Genomic DNA, 22,197 nt, shown 5'->3' with positions numbered 1-22,197 from the left:
CAGAGTAATGTCAATTCAATTATTTTTTTAACTTGAAATGTTCTTAACAATGACAACAAAAAATAAATGATTTAGAGCTTAGAGAATGAGAACACTTCTTTATAGGGACTACTTTAGTGCTTCTGGAAAAAAATAGTGACTCCTAGCCGTATGATGGATAATCTATGACTTATTTTGAGTAATAGTTTGAGTTAGTTTGAAATTAACTATTGAGAACATTAAACTATGTGTATATGAAGACTGCAGAGACATTACTTTGCCAACAAAGGTCTGTCTAGTCAAGGCTATGGTTTTTCCAGTAGTCATGTATCGATGTGAGAGTTGGACCATAAAGAAGGCTGAGCACTGAAGAACTGACACTTTCCAGTTGTGGTGCTGGAGAAGACTCTTGATAGTCCCCCACAGCAAGGATATCAAACCAGCCAATCCTAAAGGAAATCAACCCTGAATATATTAGAAGGACTGATGCTGAAGCTGAAGCTTTAATACTTTGGCCACCTGATGTGAAGAACTGACTCACTGGAAAAGACCCTGATGCTGGGAAAGATTGAAGGCGGGAGAAGGGGAGGACAGAGGATGAGATGGTTGAATGGCATCACTGACTTGATGGACATGAGTTTGAGCAAGCTCAGGAAGATAGTGATGGACAGAGAAGCCTGGTGTGCTGCAGTTCATGGGGCTGAAAAGAGTCGGACATGACTTAGTGACTGAACAACAACAAATTCATTATACAACAACCTTGAGAATAAAGAAGGAATAACTTTGTTGGTGGGCTTCCAAGGTGCAAAGTGGTAAAGAATCCACGTGCCAATGGAGGAGATGCAGGCTCATTTCCTTGGTGGAGAAGATCCCCTGGAGGAGGAAATGGCAACCCACTCCATTATTCTTGCCCAGGAAATCCCATAGACAGAGAAGCCCGGTGGGCTACAGTCCATGGGGTTGCAAAAGAGTCAGACACAACAGAGTGACTGAGGATGCATGCATGTAAATTTGTTGGTAGAACTGGGAAAACTAAGGGATTATTAGTGTGTTTTGGATATTAATTGATATCTGATGAAAACATTCCCAAACTTTCGGCCCAAAGGGCTCTATTTTATTTAGGAAGATTTTTGGGAGATTCCTGTAAGAGAAACTCATTGCCAAGAAGTTAGAGAGGAAGTCTTAAGAAAAGTGTTTTAAAAGAAGGTAAAAAGTGTATTTTAAAGAGCTGAAAGGAGAGAAAACATTTATTAAGCCAATATACCAGACATTTTCACTCTTTATCTCATTTATTTCTCCCAATGGCCCTGTATTAAGGGTACAATTATATCCATTTTAGAAACAATACAGTCTAGACCTCAAGTAGCTTTTTAAACAGATCACACTTATTAACTGGCAGAGCAAAAACGAGAAGTCCATGCTTCTATTAGCTTTTGGCTGCCTTTAGCTCAGTGTAAGAGGTAAAGGAGGAAAGCAACACATTTGTTGGAAAGAATGAAGGAATAAATATACTTCAGCTCTGCTATTTATGTGTCCCTGCGTAAGACAATTAATTTTCTGAGTCTGTCTTCATCTTTTAAAGTTAATTATTTAAAAAATTTATTTAGTTTTGACTGCACTAGGTCCTTGTTGCTGCACAGGCTTTCTCTAGTTGTGGTGAGTGTGGGCCACTTTCTAGTTCTGGTGGGCAGGCTTTTCATTGTGGAAGCTTCTCCTGTTGCTGTTTGTGGGCTCTAGGCATGCGGGCTCAGTAATTGTAGTGCAGGGGCTTAGTTGCTTCCAGGGACACGGGATTTTCTCAGGCCAGGGATTGAACCTGTGTCCCCTGCATTAGTAGGTAAATTCTTAACCACTGGACCACTAGGGAAATCCTCTTCATTTGTTAAAGGAAGATAACAAGACTTCCTTCACAGAATTGAGGTAAGGAACAAATAAGGTGATACAATAGAGAAAAACAAAATATAAAATATTAAATGTTAGATAGTGTCAACTACAAATTGGCACTTGCCATGGGTGCTTGCTATCTAACACTCACAAGGATTAAATCATGTGTTGCTGCAGCTGCTGACCTTTAATGGTCCCTGAAGGAGTTCAGTGTGGAGAGTAAAAAGGAGGCACTCTGTGCTCGGGGAAGAACCGGCAAGACAGATCTTCAGATACTTAGATATTCTAAGAGTTGACTTTATGAGCCCAATTCTTATATTTCCTCATATCTAGAAGAGCACCAAAATCCTTCATGGTGACAACTGTTTCTCATGACTAGCAGAAGCTAAATAAGACTAACAGAAATGTTCTACCTAAAGTATATGCTTGATTGCATATACTCCCCCTTTATCAAAATCACATATATGCTGTCCCTTCCCCTTACCTCTTTGGAGCAATTTCTCAGAGCAATATGGGGTGCTATCTCCTGGGCTGCAATGCTCATTTTGCCCCAAATAAAACTTAACTTGAAATCCTCACATTGTGCATTTTTTAAATTGACAGTAGCATGACACAGGTAACAAATTATGCGATGTATAATTTGTGTGTGCATATGAAAACAGCTGGAGAAGGGCATGGCAACCCACTCCAGTAGTCTTGCTTGGAGAATTCCACGGACAGAGGAGCCTGGTGGGCTCCGTCAGGTCGCAAAGAGTTGGACATGACTGAGCAACTAAGCACAAGCACATGAAAACAGCATCAGTAACAGTTAAAATTATGACAATTTATACAAAGCTTCCAAGCACCAGACCCAAAGAATAGAAAATGAGGAAAAATAAGCAAGAAATTTATACAAACACACACACATATATTTATATATATATTATGGGGTGGTTTTTTTTTTTTAATATATACACACTGCTTTATCTCTATTTATTTATGGCTGCACTGGGTCTTCCTTGCTGCACACAGGCTTTCTCTGGTTGCAGAGAATCGAGGCTACTCTATAGTTGTGGTGTGCGGGCTTCTCATTGCTATGACTTCTAGTTGTAGAGCACAGGCTCTAGGCTGCAGGCTTTGAACTTGTGGCTAGCAGGCTCTAGAGGGTGTGAGATTCAGTTGCTCCTTGGTATATGGAATGTTCCCTGACCAGGGATTGAACCCCGTGTCCCCTGTCTTGGCAGATGGGTTCTTAGCCATTGCACCACCAGGGAAGTCTCCAAGAAATCGATATATTTATCTGAAAGGGGGTACGGGTGGTTAGGGACAGGGTAAAGAAACCTCACATTTGTAACCTTTGCATTTCCCTTTTTAATTCTGAACCATGTATTACTGTATTGCTATTCAAAGAAGAAATAGACTTTAAATTTTATAAAAATATTATATAGAAATGTAGCATTTCTATATGTAATAGGTAACATTTCTATATGTTATTAACATAGATAACCACAATACTTTTCACTGCCTTTTTTTCAATTACTAAATTATGAAAATGAAGCCACTTCATTTTCAACATGATTATATCTTTTTAACAGAATTTGTGGCCCCAGGGCAAGTTCATTGTTGTTGAGAATTAAACAGTATTACCATTATTTTGAAGTGCTTCCCTGATGGTTCAGAGGTAAAGAATCTGCTTGTAATGCAGACGACGGCGGGGTGGGGGTGTTCGGGTGCGGGGCGTAGGAGAGGGAGATGCTTGTTCTGCCCCTGGGAGGTAAGATCCCCTAGAGAAGGGAATGGCAACTAGTTTCAGTATTCTTGCTGGGACAATCCCAGGGACAGAGGAGCCTGGAGGGCTATGTAGTCCATGGGGTCGCAAAGTGGGAGACGCGACTGGGAAGGCACGCACCATTATTTTGAAAGACTAATTTCCTCGATGGTAGATTAAATTGAGTGGAATGACTTATTTTCTAAGAATAACACTAAGTGCAGGTAGAGCAGCCGTTTTATTCATGAGTTCATAGAGAAATGGAGAGAAAAGTGAACGAAGAGTTAGTGGTTAACTCTGACCTTGCTATGGGGTACCATTAGTCGTGCACCGCTATGGCTCCTGGGAGCTTTGGTGGTCTTCCAAAGTGCGTGTACTACATAGGATCCTGAATTTTTCCTGATCTGCTGCCATGACCAGTCCAGGGTGGTCCTTTTCTAGGTCCCCAAACACTGGAAAGATGACAGTGTCCCTCTCCCTCTATGCAATTAAAACAGAAATTCACTTAATAAAAGTTAAATTAGGGTGAATGCAAGGCCTTCCTTCTAGACTTTCCGAAATAAAAGTTCAGAAAATTCATCAAAGCTAAACTTTTTTCCTGCATTTTTCTTCCTTTCTAGTCTGTTAACCTTAATCAGAAGTCTGGCTCTAAAGCCGGAACCACGCGGTTCGCCTAAGTGGCCAGCCCTAACCCACCAGCAATCTCCTTCGCCCCACCCATCTGGCACTTAGCTCCGCCCACCTCACGTGTCGCCGTGACGTCAGCACGCCGTCGCAGAAGCCTGGCATCAAATGAGCGCAGGTGGCTGCGGTCCTTCGTCGGGCTCTGGAATGCGCAGGCGCTGTCGTTTCGGGAGCTCTGAAGAGCTGGCGGAGCCCGGCGAGGATGGAGGCCTTAGGGCGGCGGGGGCGGAGCGCGCCGCGAGCAGGGGGCATGTCCGCAGCGGGCGCCGTCTAGAGGAAGGCCGAGCAGCCACCACCACGCTTTCAGTCGCGGCGAGACGCAAGCGAGCTAGGCTGAGGGCCGCGGCGGCGATGCAGCGACGGCGGCGCCCACCGCCGCCCGCTTCTCAGCTGCCGGAGGTCTGCGGGGGAGGCGGTGCCGGCTGCGGGGGAGGCGGCGGGAACGAGGAGGTGGAAGTGCAGTTCTCCGCCGGGCGTTTGGGCTCCGCCGCGGCAGTTTCGGCCGCGGCGGCGGCGGCGGCCGCGCGCAGCACGGAGGAAGAGGAGGAGAGGCTCGAGCGCGAGCACTTCTGGAAGATCATAAATGCCTTCCGCTACTACGGGTAAGGAGCCCGTGGCGGACCCCGGCTCAGCCCGTCGGGGCGCCAGCCGCTTGCGGCGGACCCGCCGGACGCCACGCCTCCGGGGCGTCGGAACCGGGCCGCCTGAGCTGACCTCCGGGCCCCCGAGTCATCTCGCACCACCTTAGCCCCTCCCGGCACAGCACACCCGCGTGTCTGCCGCGCCGTCTGCTGCTCAGCCTCTTGTCTTCTGACCTCAGGAGCAGATTAGCCCTCTTGCCTTCCATCCCTCGTTAAAGGTTTGGCTTTGAGGCCCGTGGGGATGACCGGAAAAGTGCTGTAAGAATTTCAGATAGAAGATGTTGATGGTAAAATCGTCCAGTGCTGGGCATGATTTGTTTGTGTTGTCGATGTCCTCCAAACTGAACAGACGGAGAACCCAAGTTCACCTACACGTGGGATGCTGTAGGACATTTTTTCCCAAACTGTTGCCAGTTCTTGTTGAGGGCAACATTAAGATCCCCCAGCCCTCCCCGTCCTAGCCGCACCGGCCCCCCCTCCCCGCCCCCGGGGGGGGGGGGCGCACAGGCACTTTTGTGGTCCCCTACCCCCACCCCCCATTTGGCGCGGTGAACGCACAGGCACTTTTGTGGTGAGCGAGTGAATGATGCCACTCAGTGTCTTTAACTGGTGGGTGAAATTAAGGTCGCAGATAGTCCGGATGTTCTAAAATTTGCAAATTTTTAGGGAGGGAAATGAGAGAAAATACTGTAGGAGCCGCCTTTATGATCTTTTCTGCAAATATGTATCGAATTCTCACTGGATTGGGCATCGTGGTAGGACTTTGAAACTTCCCAACTTGGACTTTCTTATAAATAAATCTTAAAGTAGCTTAGTCACAGACTTGTAATTACAAGAACTGAAAGGGACTTAAAACAACTGGGTTTTCAGGTAAAGAAAGCACTTTTATTCGTGTGAGAGATGAGTCCACCGACTACTGTGTTCTAAGTCTGCATTTGGAATCAGATAGATGTGACCTCCTACTCAAGTAAAACTGTTCCCTTAGATGGGCTCCTGCTGTGCTTTATGCAAATTTTTTAATATTGCTTGACTGACCTCCTCAAGGGCAGGGACTGAGCCTTATTTATTTTTATGTCACCAGTGCCTGGCGTTTTGTTGGAACTCTATTTTTAACAGGACGAGTGGTAGCAAAGAAGTACATTTGCCCTTCCCAGATAGTTTGTCAGTTTGTAACTGATGATTAGTTTGTTACTATTCTGAATTTCAAAACTTGCTTAATAAAAGCTTATTTAGACTCTGATTACATTTGTGCCGTGACTTTTTGAGGTTGAAAGATCTTGATGAAATAATTTACTAATTAAACCCAGGCATATGAACCATGGACCACATTACATACGGAGGGAAAGGCAGACAATCAGAATTGAATTTGTTGCAAGTATTATGTCTGGAAGAACTATACAGGGAGAGGAAGGAGCTGACATTAGGTAGCTCAAAGTGGTAGGTACAGAAAAGTCTGGTATATTTTACTGTTGAAAAATGTAGAAAGAATATTGGGAAATGTCCTGGGACTGTAGTAGACACAGTTAAAATGTGTGTTTGTATATTAGGTGTAGTATGTATTAGGACTACTTTAGAACTGATATTTATGATTAAGTATCAGCTGGGCCTTTTTTTTGGGTGAGGGCAAGGTATTTTGATCTGAAACTAAGACCCAAGTGTGGTAATACAGAAAGGGGCCTTGTGTGTGTGTTCAAGTGGTTGTGATACTGTTTCCTATACACTTCTCCCTCTTATATAGCAGTTCAGTGTGAGATCGAGGAAAATTTCATTTTTTACATCAATCCTTTTTATTTATATGTACTCAAAAAAAAATTTAAATCCCTTATACTAAAAATATTATACAGTTAAACATATGTTTAGAATTACAGAAAGGATTGTGTAGCAGAAAACACTGGATTATTACTTTCCAACATTTTATAATCTTATAAACCTATACTGTCCAATATAATAGCCACTAATCACATCTGGCTGAATTTAAGCATTAATTAAAACATAGTAAGGTTTACAGTTCATCTTTTGAGTCTCGGTAGCCACATTTCAGGTGCTCAGCAGCCACATGTGACTATTGTCTGCTCTCTTGGACAATGCAGATGTAAGCCTTTCCATCATTGTAGTAAGTTCTTAGGGACAGTCCTATTCTAGACCATTAGCAGGTACATCCAAATATTGGAGAACTGGGTTTTACTGCTCACTGTCTTTTCGTCAGGATATAGGAGATTTAGATAAAGGTCGTGAAGCAAGAAATGTCTTCTGATTAATATTTTCTCTTTCCAGTGGCTTTCAATTTTGTACTTCCTATAGATTTTACTTAGATGACATAGTCTCACTAAGGTAAAATGATTATAGCAAAAAATGTTAGCCTTAAATTACCACTTTTGTTATAAATGGAGATACCTACTCATACAGGGTATGCTACATGTGAAATATTAAAGGTCTTGTCAGAAATGTCCTACTTTTAGAAATAGCTGTTAGGTGGGATCTTAAAAAACTGAGATGTAGAGCTCATTTTTACAGGTGAGGGGATAGGCATGTAAAGAAGTAAGCAACTTGCACAGGGTTGTCCAACCAAATTGTGGTAGAGTCTGACCTGAAATCTAAAAGCATTAACTTAAAATTTAGCCTATATTAGTAAGCAGTGATGCTAGTAAGACAATTTCAACTTTGGGTATTTAATAAATATTTAAAATGGGTTCAGACAGTCTGCTGAATAGATATGTTTCCCTGTTTGGAATTCTAGAATAGTTCAACAGGAGCAGAGGAATGGGTCTGTGATTCTTGGCTAGATCTATCATTGGACCCACTCTTATAAAAGGTGACTGACTGAGTCAGAGTTGGGGTCACTGCCTTGTAGAGGGAGCTTGAGATAGGGATACACTTGAGGAAATACAGCCAGTGACCCTACTTTCTCCTCTTAGGTACCCAAGGATGTGGCATTTTAATGCTGACTCAGTTCAGAACCAAGGAGAGTCTGAAGGTTGTAAAATATTCCTTTAAAACAGGGTTGGTAAACTTTTCTTAAAGAGCCAGGCAACGAATATTTTAAACTCTGAGAGCTAGGTGGTCTTTGTTAAAGTGTAGGCCTGTGCGCTTGTGTGAAAGCAACCACAGGCAGTATGTGAAGGAATGAGCATAGCTGTGTTCCAGTAGAACTCTTTACGAAAACAGGCAAGTAGCCAGGAGGTCATAACTTGTCCACCGCTGTCTTAAGCACATTGGTGATGTAAGCATTTACAGAAGAGTGAAATTAGCCCCAGTTAAAAAATCCCACAGACAGGAGCCTGGCAGGCTATAGTCTATGGGGTCACAAAAAGTCAGGCACGACTGAGTGACTGAACATGCTTGCACATACAAAAGGATTCTGGTCCTCTTGATCGTGTGAGCTATGAGAAGAGGCATTTAAGGATGACTCATTAATTTCTCACTTGGTGGAAATGGTATGGTGTACCATTGATCAACAGCAGCCATTTAGGAAGAAGTACAAATTTCTTTGGTAGGACATGTGCTAAGTTCAGGTTGGAAATGTTGAGTTTTGAGGTGTGCTCAGAGGGAGGTTGTAGGGCATCCAGTGCCCAGGAATTCAAAAAAGAATTACTGTGAGACTGTTTAACCTGTTGACAGTAAATTATAAACTGTTGCAGCTCTGCTGTTTGCTGACTTTAAGTAGTTTCTTAGTGTCATACTCTACTGAGAGCAATGTCAGTTGATACAGTTTTTCTGAAAATCAGTTTGTATCAAGAACTTTATAAATTCTTACCTTTTCTGATGTGGTAATTCTTTTGGGAATTTGTGTTAATTTTTTTTCCTCTAAAATATAGATAGATTTTGAACACAAAAAGTACATTGTGTTGACAGGTAAAAGTATCCTGATGCCCAGTGTTTGGGAAATAGCTAAGTAAATTTTGGTTGCGTAAGATGGGATGATGAGCAGTCCTTTTAGTCATTTGAGAACTTTTTTCTACCCTGGGAAAATTATTTTGATAAGGATGAAGAATTTCAAGTGTTTCTAAAACTTTAATATATATGTGAGTCATTTGATGATCTTGTTAAAAGGCAGATTACATTTTAGTAGGTCTCGCATGAGACCTGTGATTCTCCACTTCTAACCATTTCCAAGTGACATGCTGCATTTTTGACTAGAAAGGTATTAGATTACTTTGTCTTAAACAACAGCAATAAAGCAGAAATATGCCAGAGTTAGAAGTGCTTACCTCTAGACGAGGAATTACTAGGAACTTACCCCCCCCGGAGTACTTTTACTGTTCTGTATTTTTCATATTTTTCTATGTATACATTAGTTTCATAAATTAGATATACCTCGTATATTTGAGCTCTAATTATGTTTTAGGCACTGGGCTAAGTGTGTAGTGTGCCTTATTTTGTTACAGTTTCAGTGAAATGTATTAGGTAGGCAGAGGGGTATACTGGTATTTGCCTCATGGAGTTTTATGTATGTTTTTCAGAATAATTTTAAGTGACTTGGTTTAGTGCGTGACACTTACTAAATCTCAATAAATCATAGCTTCTATCATTATCATCATTGTTATATATTCCTTGTTTATGTATATGAGGCAGTTGAGGCACAGAGAAAGGAAGTAACTTGCCAAGAGTCACATAGCAAATACATAGCATAACCTGGATTTCAGTCCAGATCTGTTAGACTCCAGAGGTCTTAAAAAAAAGAAGCAGCAGTTGGTGGCAACCACTGCCAACTCCAGTTTACAGTATCCCTAACCACCCTCAGAATACCACCACACACAATCTTCTAAAAATGTGACCAGGTTTTTGCATAAGTTATGTCAAGGGTTTCTTCAGAATCTCCTTAGATGTGACTGTTCAGAAATTAGACACTGATTTGACATAAGATAAAAATGAGAGAATTATCTGGATGACTAGAGGGATTCACGCAACTAAATGAAAAAGAATGTTTTTCATTTCCATTTAGTACTGAGTAAATGCCAAAGAACGTTTAAAAGAAACACATCATGCATTTATGTATTTGCTTATTTGTATATGTAAAATGTAAAGAATGATGTAGTGAACATCTACCACCCAGTTTAAAAAAAAAAACATTATCTTATCCTTTTCCCCTCAAAGGACATCATTTTTCTGAATTTTCATTTCCTTGCTTTCCTTGTAGTTTTTCTACATATGTTCAGTCCCTAAAATATATTGCTTATTTTTATATAAGATGAATTTTGTACATTATGTATTTTTCTGCAACTTGCTTTTTTCCAACAAATATTTTGTTCCTGAGTTTTATCCACTTTATTGTGTGTAGCTGTATTTATTGACTGTATTCCATTGTACAACTATGCTGTATTTTCTTTGTTCAGTCTTTTGGAGATGGACTTTCTGGGTTGTCCCCAGGCTTTTTGCTTGTTATTTCTTACAGTGCTGTGATGAGACTTATTCATGTGTCACGTGCCCATTTGCAAGAGTTTCTTGGTTTTGTGTCTAAGGTGTATGATTGCTAGGTCATAGGGAGTGTGCATATTAAGTTTTTACTAGGTAATGCTAAATTTTCTGAAGTGGTTATACTAACTTATGCACCCACCATCAATCTGAAGATAAATATTCTAAATCTTCCACATTTTTACCAATATTTCATATAGTCAGGTGTTTAAATTTTGCCCATCTATCTGACTGATGTAAAATGATATTTCATTGTGAGTGTATTATTTAACTTTTAAAAATGATGTTCTTTTTAGGTTTTATAAATTGGTTGTCCTCAAAGTGACCTTTAGAGTTATCTGGAAACTGTTGTGAATGTTGTTGTATAAAAAGCTATAGAATTTCAGTTTTTCATTTGTTTACTATTTTTGTGGCATGTAAGATCATTTACAATATTTAAAAAAATTCAACTTGGTTGACTTAAAACACATTTTGTGTATATTCTGATTTTAGAGCAGCATTCTGCTACTTGATGGATAAATCTAAAGCATTCAGCTGTTTTGCTGAAAATCTTTTTTGGAAATTGAAATCATAAAAATAAACTTATTGTGCATTAATCCTCTTTATGTTTGCTTTTTTTCCTCCCTTCTAATTGATGCAGGTGTATTAAACTTTTGGTCTTTTGTTTAGTTGCTTAGAGAGTTTGTAATACGATGACAACATAGAAAACTTCATAAGTCAGTATCATTTAAAAAACTGAAAGGTTGTAAATGGCTGGACAGTATACATTATAAGGAAATAATTTGTGCAGGAAGACAACCTTAAAATATTTTAAGATTGGCCTCTGGTGAGAATTCTTTTGCCAATTAAAAAAACACCTTTTATGTTTTAGCACCAGTATGCATGAGCGAGTGCACCGAACAGAAAGACAGTTTCGATCACTCCCAGCTAATCAACAGAAACTACTTCCTCAGTTTCTTCTTCACTTGGACAAGATCCGGAAATGTGTTGATCATAATCAAGAAATACTACTGACCATTGTGAATGATTGCATACATATGTTTGAAAATAAAGAATATGGAGAAGATGTATGTGAAATTTTGTTCTCTTTGTTTTTATTTTAGGATTTAATCTCTATATTTTGAGATCTTTCTGGATTTCTTTTCTGTAATTTTCATGGCTCATTTGCTCTACTTGGAGAAAATTTTCACTTATTATGTTCAGTCCCTTTATTAGGCTTGATAGCACAGTATACTGGAAACTGGATTTGTTGGCAGATTTTTTTCCCCCCCCTCCCAAACATACTAAGATAATTGTTGGCATTTTGATTCACCTTTCCATAGTGTTCTGACTATTACAGCATGTGGAGTTAGTGACGTACATTTTTTATAAGCAATTTTACTAGCTATGTAAAATTAATTTTACCTTGATATTTTCAGAATCTTACATCTATTGATATTCATCTTTTACTTAAAAAAAAATTATTTTTACTTATAACTCTCAAGGGATTGGCAGAAATAGGAGCTCAAGTCCTTTTTGTATCCACAGGGTAGATGCAGTTGGGCCACTTGAGCCTGTCCATGCTGTCCCATGAGTGACCTGAAGGAACTCTTCCCTCTCTTAGAGTTTGGTCTCCATAGCTTTCCATTTCCGATCCTTTCCTGAGTACAGATTGCTTAGTTAGATGGTGGCTTCATGATTAATGAACCATAATTTATTGAGGGTAGAAGTGAGACCACCAAAGTCTTCATTTAGGATCTCAAGCTGCACTTGAACCCAGGTTGAGGTGAGAGGCTAGTGATTTACCCTCTAAACCATCTATAAAGTATCTCTATAGCATGATTATTTAACTATAACCATATGCAAGAGTGATTACTTTTTGAAAAACTAATTGATTTCTGTTTTTTAAACAGGGGAATGGAAAGATTATGCCAGCATCTACGTTTGACATGGATAAGTTAAAATCCACATTGAAACAGTTTGTAAGAGACTGGAGTGAAACTGGGAAAGCAGAAAGGGATGCCTGCTACCAACCAATCATTAAAGAAATTTTAAAAAATTTTCCAAAAGAGAAATGGTAAATAGTATCTTGTTTTTAACCAATTTCTTTATGTAAGCACTGAGTTTCTCTAAGAGAAATTTCACAGTCTTGATTAATTTTTACAGTTGTTGAGTGCCTGTATTTTTTCATGTGTTGGTGTATGCTGTTACATGTGCTGTTCTTGGATGGTTCATCTGTGTGAGATTGCAGTTAATGTTTTGAATAATTATTGTTCTAGCACTATGGGAAATTATCTAGAAATTAAATAATGGTTAGATTGAATGTTTATTATCAATGATATCTGTCCTTTTATAATTTGTTTTATGGCAGAGCAAAAAGCTCTAAAGCATTTTAATTTTCCTCTTTATGGCATGTTTGTATGCAAATGAGTGATCTATAGCTCAGAGAAGAGATTCTTAACTTTTTTATGCCATGAAAACTTTGAACAGTCTGAAGCCCATATTTTCTTTTTCAGTAAAACATTTCTAAATGAGTAAAGTGACATACATAGGATTGCAAAGAAACCAGTTATTTTGAAATATGGTTACCAAAATGCTTAAGCAAGCTTGTGATATAACCTGCTTTTTTATCAAGTATCACAGTAAATAAAATAAAAGTCTTAAAAGGAGAGTTTAATAGATTTTGAAAATACCTGAATACTGTTATTTTGAGACTCTCAACAGCTAATATGAAGTGAAAATACATATAATATATAATTTCTGTTGGTGATAAAGTCACAAGTACTCCTAAAGCTACTCTTGTTTGTTGGCTGCATTCACAGTTGATAGAAACATCAGTTAAAGGCTAATGAGATTAAAATGTAATTTTTTTTCACCCCCTTGTAGGTACAGTGAATTCTTTCCATAGACCTCTTTGGTCCATGGATCCCAGGTTAGGAACCTGACTCAGAGGTTATCTGTTTAAAGAGAACCAATGGATGGAGTTCATTCTTTTGTTTAAAGGATCTTTGAGAAAAGAAAGCCTCCTTTTCCTCATCTTCCCCTCTTTGTTGATTTACATCTTTAAGTTTAGACGTATCTATCCAGAAATTTCAATACATATGTATATGTTCCTTCTCTTTTTTGAAAACATTTTATTTTGAAATAAGTTCAAAGTTACCCAAGAAGTTGTATGGATTGTATAGAGAGCTCCTGTGTATTTTTCACCTAAATTCACCAGTTCTTAACATTTTACATTTGCTTTTTTGTTTCCTTTTCCTACTTCCCTTCTTTCTTCCCACCTTTATGTTTTTATCCATGGCAGTACATATACACAATTATTTAAACTATTTGAGAGATCAGTTTGTATTATATCATGTTTTTTACTGCCTATTATTTGAGTTTTTTCTTAAGAACAGTGATATTCACTTACATAAACCCAGTGCAGTTACCAGATTGAGGAAATTTAAACTTGAATCCTGTCTTCTTATCTGTGGTCTATATTTAAATTTCACAAATTATCCTGATAATGTCCTTTGTCACACTTATTTTTCTGTTCAGTCTAGGATCCAGTCCAAGATGTTATGTTTAATTCTGATGTCTTTCTTAGTCTTTAATCTGGAAGAGTTCCTTGGCCTTGTTTTTTTTTAACTTTCATGACATTTTTGAAGAATATGAGGAAGTAATTCTATAGAATATTCTTCAGTTTGACATTGTCTTAGGCTTCTTCATGGTTAGGTCTAGATTGTGTGTCTTCTCTCAAACTAATACAGAGTTGATGTTGTATCCTTTTCAGAATATTACGTTCAGAGATAAGCAGTGTCTGTTAGCCCCTCATTGATTTTAATCAAGATGTTATTTTGTTCTTCCCACTATTTAGTTACTGTTTCTCTTCTTGGACTAATAAGCAGTTGTTGAGGAGATACTTTGAGACCATGCAGTTAGTATCCTGTTCCTTTGCAAACCCTCTCCCTCCTAAAATTGTCATCCATTAAATCTTGGATGGACTAACCTTGTTATGATGTTGGTGGAATGGTGATTTTCTAACTACAGTTACCAGCATTCTATTAATATTCTTATCGATTACAGGGATGACTCATGGTTCCTATTTATTCAGTAGGATATAATCCATTACCATTGTTTTTTAAATTTTCTTCTTTAAATTTCCTCAGATTTGGCCAGTAGGATTCCAGTTGGTTGGTGCCTATATCCTTTTGGCATGGCATGCTTCAGTTGTTTTTGGAGCACTTCCTTACTTTCTGGAATAATAAAGACATTTCAGTTCAATCTTGTATCTTTCCTGCTTAAGTCCTGGAGTGGGTATTTTCCCAAGGACCTGGTTCCTTTTAATGTAGAATGGAGTGTAGAGACCAAGATTTGGCACTAGGCATGTTCATTGTTCCTGAGATGTCATTGCTTATGGGTCTTTCAGCAGATAGAACTTAAACACACACCCCAAACACAAGAGATCATGAGTTCATGTTGGTACTTTCAATTCTAATCCAACCCTGTTGGATTCCTCCCTTAGCTTCCCCCATGTTCTCTGTCTGTCTTTTCCACAGTGAAAAACCTGGCTTCTGACATCAGTATATTTGCTTACTCACCCAGTCCTACAATACTTGGGCTTCCCTGGTAGCTCAGATGGTAAAGAATCTGCCTGTAATGTGGGATACCTGGGTTCGATCCTTGGGTTGGGAAGAATATCCCTTGGAAAAGGGACTGGCTATCCACTCCAGTGTTCTTGCCTGGAGAACTCCATGGACAGAGGAGCCTGGCGAGCTACAGTCCATGGGGTCGCAAAGAGTTGGACACTACTGAACAGCTAACATTTTAATTTTCTACAATACACACAAAAGTTTCAGAATTGTTACCTCCATATTATAGGAAAAACAAAACTACCAAAAGGAGTTCAGGATTTGCCAGGAAGTATTCTCCTCCCTAAACTAAGGGTTTTTAATAAAAATATTCTTCACTGTTTTACTCAAATTAGCTCCCTTTCAGCCTTCTCACCCTAGGTGTGGTTATGTTTTTTATGTGAAATCCAGTATATTTAGGTTTATTTGTTTTTCTTTGCTTTTAGTTTTAAGGTTGCGTGTCCCTGCCTCCTCCCCCATTCCTGTTGGTTTTTTAATTTTTTCGATTTGTGGACTGTCATCTTGACAAAACTATATTAAAAGAAATGATATTCAGAAAAAATGTCATTCATTCCTCTGTCTTTTCTTTACCCCACTCTACCATGTAGGTAATCAGTATTATTGATTTCTCATTTATCCTTCTTGTTTGTATTTTCTGTCTTTTTTATGGAGGTAAGTAGGTTTTTTTTTTTTTTTTCCCTCTGTAGGTATCCCCTTTTGTCATACACAAACTGCAGCATAATATATAGTTTATTTTGCACTTTGATTTTTTTCACTTAATGATACATCCTAATTTAGCTGTATATCAGTTCTTGGAGGTCTTAGTCAATCCTTTTTTTTTTTTTTTTTTAACAGTTTCAGACTACTTCAATCTCCTATACTTGGTTTTTTAAGTAAAGAAGTTGGCAGTATCTTGCAATTATAATGCTGTAGTTAATAACCTTGTGCATGTTTATTTTTGGATTGCTGGAGATGTATCTTTAGTGTAAATTCTTAGATATGAGATTGCTGCATCTGGAAGGTAGATGTATATTGGTGCAACAAAAGACCATAAATTTAACTGCTTAAAACAGCACACATTTATACTTCATAGTTTCTGTGTGGGTAGGGATCTGGACATGGTTTCACTCTGTGTAGGATCTTACAAGGCTATAAACAAAGATATGTGCTGGACTTTGTTCTCATCTAGAGACTTGACTGTAGAAGCATAGACTTCCAAGGTCATGTAGATTGTTGGCAGAATTTGTTTCATTGTGGTTGTAGGCCCTGGCTTCTTGCTGACTGAGGGCTAGAAGCCTATCTCAGCTCCTGAAGGTCCCTCACACTCCGTGGACTTTCACAAGTGGCTACTTAGACTTTGTCAAGCTAGTAAGAAAGTCTTTAGAGTAAGCAGGCTGTTACATTATAAGACTTCATTGAGTGTTTTATAATGTAACACAATCATAGGAGTGACATGTATTGGCGTTGCTCAGTGGGTAAAGAATCTGCCTGCAGTGCAGGAGACCCAGGTTTGATTCCTGGTTTGGGAAGATCCCGTAGAGAAGGAAGTGGCAACCCACTCCAGTATTCTTGCCTGGATGATTCCATGGACAGAGGAACCTGGCAGGCCACCGTCCCTAGGGTTGCAAAGAATCACAGAGTCAAGACAGGACTGAGCAACAACACTTTCACTTTTTTCATGTGTAAGTATTTATTTCTGGACTCTGTGTTCTATTCCATTGGTCTATATGTCTTTCCTTATGCCAGAACCATACTTAGTTTAATTTCTATAACTTTGCAGGTTTTGAAGTCAGGAAGTGTGATTTGTACATTTTATTCTTTTTCAAGATTATTTTAGTTCTTTGGGGTTCTTTGTAATTTCATATGAATTTCAGAATCAGTTTCTCCATTTCTCTGAAAGAGGCTGTTGTAATATTGCCAGGGATTGTGTTGAATATGTAGATTGTTTCTGGTGGTATTGATACCTTAATAATGATTAATGCTTCCCAGGTGGTGCTAGTGGTAAAGAACCCACCCGCTAATGTAGGAGACGTAAAAGGTGTAGGTTTGATCCCTGGGCAGAAAGACCCCTGGAGAACGGCATGGCAACCCACTCCATTATTCTTGCGTGGAGAATCTTACGGACAGAGGAGCCTGGTGGGCTACAGTCCATAGAGTTGCAAAGAGTTGGACACACCTGAAGCGATTCAGTGCCAGCACTAATTCATGAATATAGGATGTCTTTCCATTTATTTAGGTATTCTTTAATATCTTTCAAACTTGTTTTTTAAGTTTCAGTATACAGGTTTTCAGTGTAGCATCTCCTTGGTTAGATTTAATCCTAAGTTTTTCATTCTTTTTCATGTTGTTATAAATGGAATTGTTTTCTTAATTTCCTCTTCTGATTGTTCTTTGCCAGTGGATAGAAACAGAACTGATTTTTTAATGTGTTTATGTGTTGCAACTTTGCTTAATTTGTTTACTGGCCCTAGGAGCTTTCTTGTTGATTCTTTGGGATTTTCTACATAAAAGATCATCTTGTTTGTGAATAAAGATGGTTTTTGCCATTAAAATAGCTCTGGAAGTACATCCTTATCTAGTTTCTGATCTTAGAGGGAAAGCTTTCAGTCTTTCACTTTTGGGTGTAATTTTAGCTCTAGGTTTTTTATAAATGCCCTTTTTTGATATTGAGAAATTTTCCCTCTCATTTCCTGAGAGTTTTTGTCATGAAAGGATGTTGCATTTGTCAAATGCCTTTTCTATGTCAAATGAAGTGATTGTTTTTTTTTTCTTTTTCCTATTATTAATAATTTTCTTTTATTCTGTAAGGATACCTTTGTTTACTTTAATAAGTGCTACAAGTTATTTTGTTAATTTTTATCAGTGGTCCTACATTAAATATTCTACAACTGTTAGAATCATAATCTAGTCTCATATTTCCTTATTTTTCATACTTTTTATAAATGCAGTTTAGGGAACTTTTATAAATATTGCTGCTTTCAAAAATCTTAAAGATTCTTCTAGTTGGTATACTCAATGACTGTACTATCTATAAAATAATAGATCATATATTTTACTAGTCTTTGTAAACATAAAGTCCAGGTATTTCTTAATATTCAAAATATCTTTGTTTCTGAAAAGTAGGTTGTGAGATAAAACTCTTTACTGTTGGAATATACTAAAGTTTGGGTATTTTTGGAAAGCTGAATGTCAAATGCATATGTCAGCATAATTTCTAGCACTTTAAATATGATTTCATTCATACTTAGTGATTACTGAATCATGTATATTGCCATAGTATCCTGTCAGCATGATAATGTTAGCCATAGTAAAAGGGGATCTCATGGTTAAAGGCACTTAATGAACTAGCACAAGTATTATTTTATTGTTATTTACCTGTTAGTAGTAGTAGTAGTAGTATTTTTATTACTGTTGACAGATAAAATGTAGACTGGTGAGAAAAGGATGAATTAACTTTAATGTTTCTAACAGGTTATTTCTATATAAAAGAATAATTTAAAAATGTTTTAAATAGGTATTTTACAGGATTCAAAATTTTAAAGTTTTCAAAGGATATAAAATTTCCTCCCCAGTTACCCATTTCCCTTCTCTGATAGTAATCACTGTTATAAAAGTAGGCAGGGATGTATGAATTTTAAATCAAGTGCATCAAAATATCAAACTTTTTTTTTGTCATTCTGGTACCCAGTGGAAAATTTACATATTTTTTCTTCTGTCATTTGTTTTGCTTGTTTAATTTAGATTGGTTTCCTTAGAGCATATAAGGTGAGTTTTTCAAAAACCCTTAAAAATAAGCCTAACAAAACATAGCAAAGTCTTTATCCATATTAAAGTCATAACTTTGCCACAAAAGGTAAACTCCAAGTCCTGAAAAAGGGACATGATTGTAGCGCTTCAGAATTCAGGTAAATTCTGGTCAAGTTTGGGACTCAGATAAAATTTTTAGGATTCTGTTTGTGCCACAGCAAACACCTGTGAATTTGATATTGTTATACTCAGGCTGAATTTCAGTAATGTTTATGTCAGCTAGCCTTTTGATTGTGTTCTTTTCTCTTTGAAATTTCAATAAAGGCCTTTTCTAACAGATCTGTTTGCAAAACATAATATACTTAAATATGCATAAATTAACTATTCTTGTGGTCATTAAAATACTTTTTTCCTGTGTAAGCATATTTGTCTTATCACTTTGTCCAATTTGTTCCTGTTGAGAATTTTTAAATGTCTAAGTTTACAAGTATAAGCAGCTTTGAAGCTGACAGACTGACATGTGTATTGGGGCCTGTTTGTAAATTAATGAAATGCTGTTTTAATTGTGCTGAACGCCAGATACCTCAGTTATTATTAGCTCAGAAATTTAGTGCTATGAGTTTATAGTTGCTAAGGAAAGAGAGATTCTTAGTTCAACTCCTATTTGAAATGGGAAATCACAACCATGTAGAATCATATTCTTTTATGAATCCTGAAAACTACCAGATTGTAGTTTTTTAGATCTTAGTTTCATTAACCCAGTCTATTTTAGAAGAATTTGAAGTGTTATTCTGTCTGTGGGTGGTAAATCTATTATGTCTTTGCCTCTTAGAATATGTCTAACCCTTCAAGAAGACTTTTAAAATCCTTTAAAGATGGCTTTTTCTACTTAGATTAAAGTAAAGAATGTAAGTTATAAGAGAATTATTTGCATCTGAAAGAAACCATTTTATAAGAGCAAATGAAGATTGCCAAAGGTTTAGAGGCTGAAAAGTTTAGAGGCTGAAAATAGTCTCTTTAATATTTTAAGAGATGTTAAGATAAAATAAATAAGATATTAGTAATAATGTCTCTTTAATCCAGAAAGCTCTCTTAGACCAGAGAGACAAATATTTCAGATTTCTTTTTCATCAAGATCCCAAGTGCCTACCATTCCAGGATTTCAAGTACTTAAAAATCTTGAAAAAATTTTTTCAAGTATTAAAAAAAAAAAATAGTGGAAAAACAATTCAAGATGATAACCTAGTAGAAAAATAGTGTAAATAGTAAACAGATAAAGAAATATAACATGCTTAATCTCAAATGCAAATATAAAAACCATACTAAATGCCATTTTAATCTACTGCAAGAATTTGAAAATTATATAACTTTCTGAAGGTATAAGGAAACATATGTTGCTGGTGGAAGAATAAATTAGTAAAATTTAATGGGCAATTTGGTAACATTGAACAAAATTCAGTTTTGATCCTTGCAATTCAGTTTGGGGAAAGCTTTCTACAAAAGGATAAGCTCCTGCATACGGAAATTATTTATGCCAAAGATATTAGCTTTAATGTTATATAATAAGACATTGGAAGCAATCTAAATGTCCTTAATTAGCATTATTATTTTGATACATTATTTTATGGTATTAAATGGACTACTTAGTCATAAAACAGATTAAGAAAGCTCTGTGTACTGATTGGGAAAGAAGTTCAAGATATATTAAATCAAGAATTGGTAAGCTTTTTCTTAAAGGGCTAGCTAGAAAATATTTTAGGCTTTGTAGGCATTGGGGTCTCTGGCTACTGTTTAGCTCTGTTGTCATGAGAACATTGCCATAGATAGTACATAAATGAATGGACATGGCTGTGTTCCAATAAAACCTTTTTACAAATACAGGTGACTGGCTAGTGGGTTATAGTTCCTGACCCCTGTATTAAATGAAAGAAGCAAAGTGATGAACTGGGCGTATAAACAAAGGCATGAATGAAGCACTGAAAGCACTGAGAAGTGAGTTAAAGCTCTGCCTGGGATATTTGGGAAAAGAAAGACTTTATAGATAAGGTGATAATTTAAATTAAGTTTCTGCAGGTATGTCGGAGCTCTCAAGATTATGGTGAGAAAGTGTTTTCTGGAATTGATTAAAAGTTGTCTTGGTCATGTACGAAGTTCTTTGTTGGAAGAAGATAAATAAGTTGGGACCATACTTTTGAAGGGACTAGACACTAATTCTGATTTCTAACCCATTTTCTAGTTTGAATAAAGTGTCTCAACATCCAACTCTATTAAACCTTGACGTTTTGCCGTATTTATTTCAGATTTCTTTGTTGTTGTTTAACAGTTGAAACTGCTCTGCAAATCATACAGAGCACATTCTTCTCTCTTTCTGGAGATAACAACTAGCATAAATTTGTTATTCTAATCTTAGCTTTCTACATTAGCTACATGTTTATATATACATATATGAATAACACATTGTGTTCTGTATGTTTTAAAAGATTATATAATGGTTTGTGATGTCATTTCACAATTGTTTTTTGCCCAGAATTGTGTGTTTATGAGTTCTCTGTATGGACTAGCAGTGTTCAATAGAAATACAATGCAAGTCACCTATGTTATTTTAAATTGTCTAGTAGTCACATGAAAAGTGAAACAGGTGAGATTAATAATATACTTTAATAACCCAGTATATCTAAAACATTAACATACAAGTATGTTACAGTATATAAGATTTTAATGAGATATTTACATTCCTTATACTGTCTTTGAATATTGGCATTTATTTTATACTTGCAGCACATTTCAATAGAACTAACCATATTTTAAGTATTTAGTAGCCACACGTGGGTAGTGGCTTCTACCATGTGAATTGTGATTGTTAATAGAACCAAACTCTTCTGATGCTTGAAAGTTGTACATACACTTACCACCAGGGGTCACCTAAGTGTCATGCTGACACACCAAGAAAAAGTATTTTGTGTGTTGGAATTTGCTTATTTGCAGATGCTGTGCAAAAATTATTCTGTATACAATAAAGGAAACTTCTCCCAAGAACAGCGTTTACTGATGGTAAAATAGCTGGAGAGCAAAAGTTGGTATAAACATGGCCAACCACGGTGCAACCATGGCCTCTTCAAACCCACAAGTGCTCTCTGTACACTTTATTCTTGCTTGTCTAGAAAAGCATTGGAAGTTTCCCACTATTATCAGGGGTGTTACATTTGTAGTAAATATATTGCTTATCCATCAGTTCAGTTCAGTTCCTCAGTTGTGTCCGACTCTGCAGCCCTATGGACTGCAGCACACCAGGTTTCCCTGTCCATCACCACCTCCCAGACCCTACTCAGATTCATGTCCATTGAGTCGGTGATGCCAACCAAACATCTCATCCTCTTGTCCCCTTCTCCTCCTGCCTTCAAACTTTCCTAGCATCACTGGAGAAGGGAGTGGCACTGGAGAAGGCAATGACAAACCACTTCAGTATTCTTGCCTTGAGAACCCCATGAACAGTATGAAAAGGCAAAAAAGA

General features: G+C 37.5%; 1 protein-coding gene across 4 annotated transcripts in view; it reads left to right on the top strand.

Annotated features, from left to right (window-relative positions):
* The first annotated feature begins 4,338 nt into the window (after window positions 1-4,338).
* Window positions 4,339-22,197, top strand: part of CARNMT1 (carnosine N-methyltransferase 1) — a 45,041-nt gene continuing 27,182 nt past the window's right edge. For 2 of the 4 annotated variants that reach the window (XM_040255185.1, XM_040255241.1), the window contains exons 1-3: window positions 4,339-4,896; window positions 11,219-11,414; window positions 12,240-12,403. In XM_040255185.1, coding sequence (XP_040111119.1) covers window positions 4,403-4,896; window positions 11,219-11,414; window positions 12,240-12,403 — 854 coding nt within the window. In that variant the 5' untranslated portion in view covers window positions 4,339-4,402. The other 2 variants (XM_040255324.1, XM_040255417.1) reach the window with 2 other exon arrangements.

This window comes from Oryx dammah, unplaced genomic scaffold (genome assembly GCF_014754425.2).
Source record: "Oryx dammah isolate SB20612 unplaced genomic scaffold, SCBI_Odam_1.1 HiC_scaffold_1, whole genome shotgun sequence".
Taxonomy (NCBI): domain Eukaryota; kingdom Metazoa; phylum Chordata; class Mammalia; order Artiodactyla; family Bovidae; genus Oryx; species Oryx dammah.
This window is presented reverse-complemented; position numbering and strand designations above follow the sequence as displayed.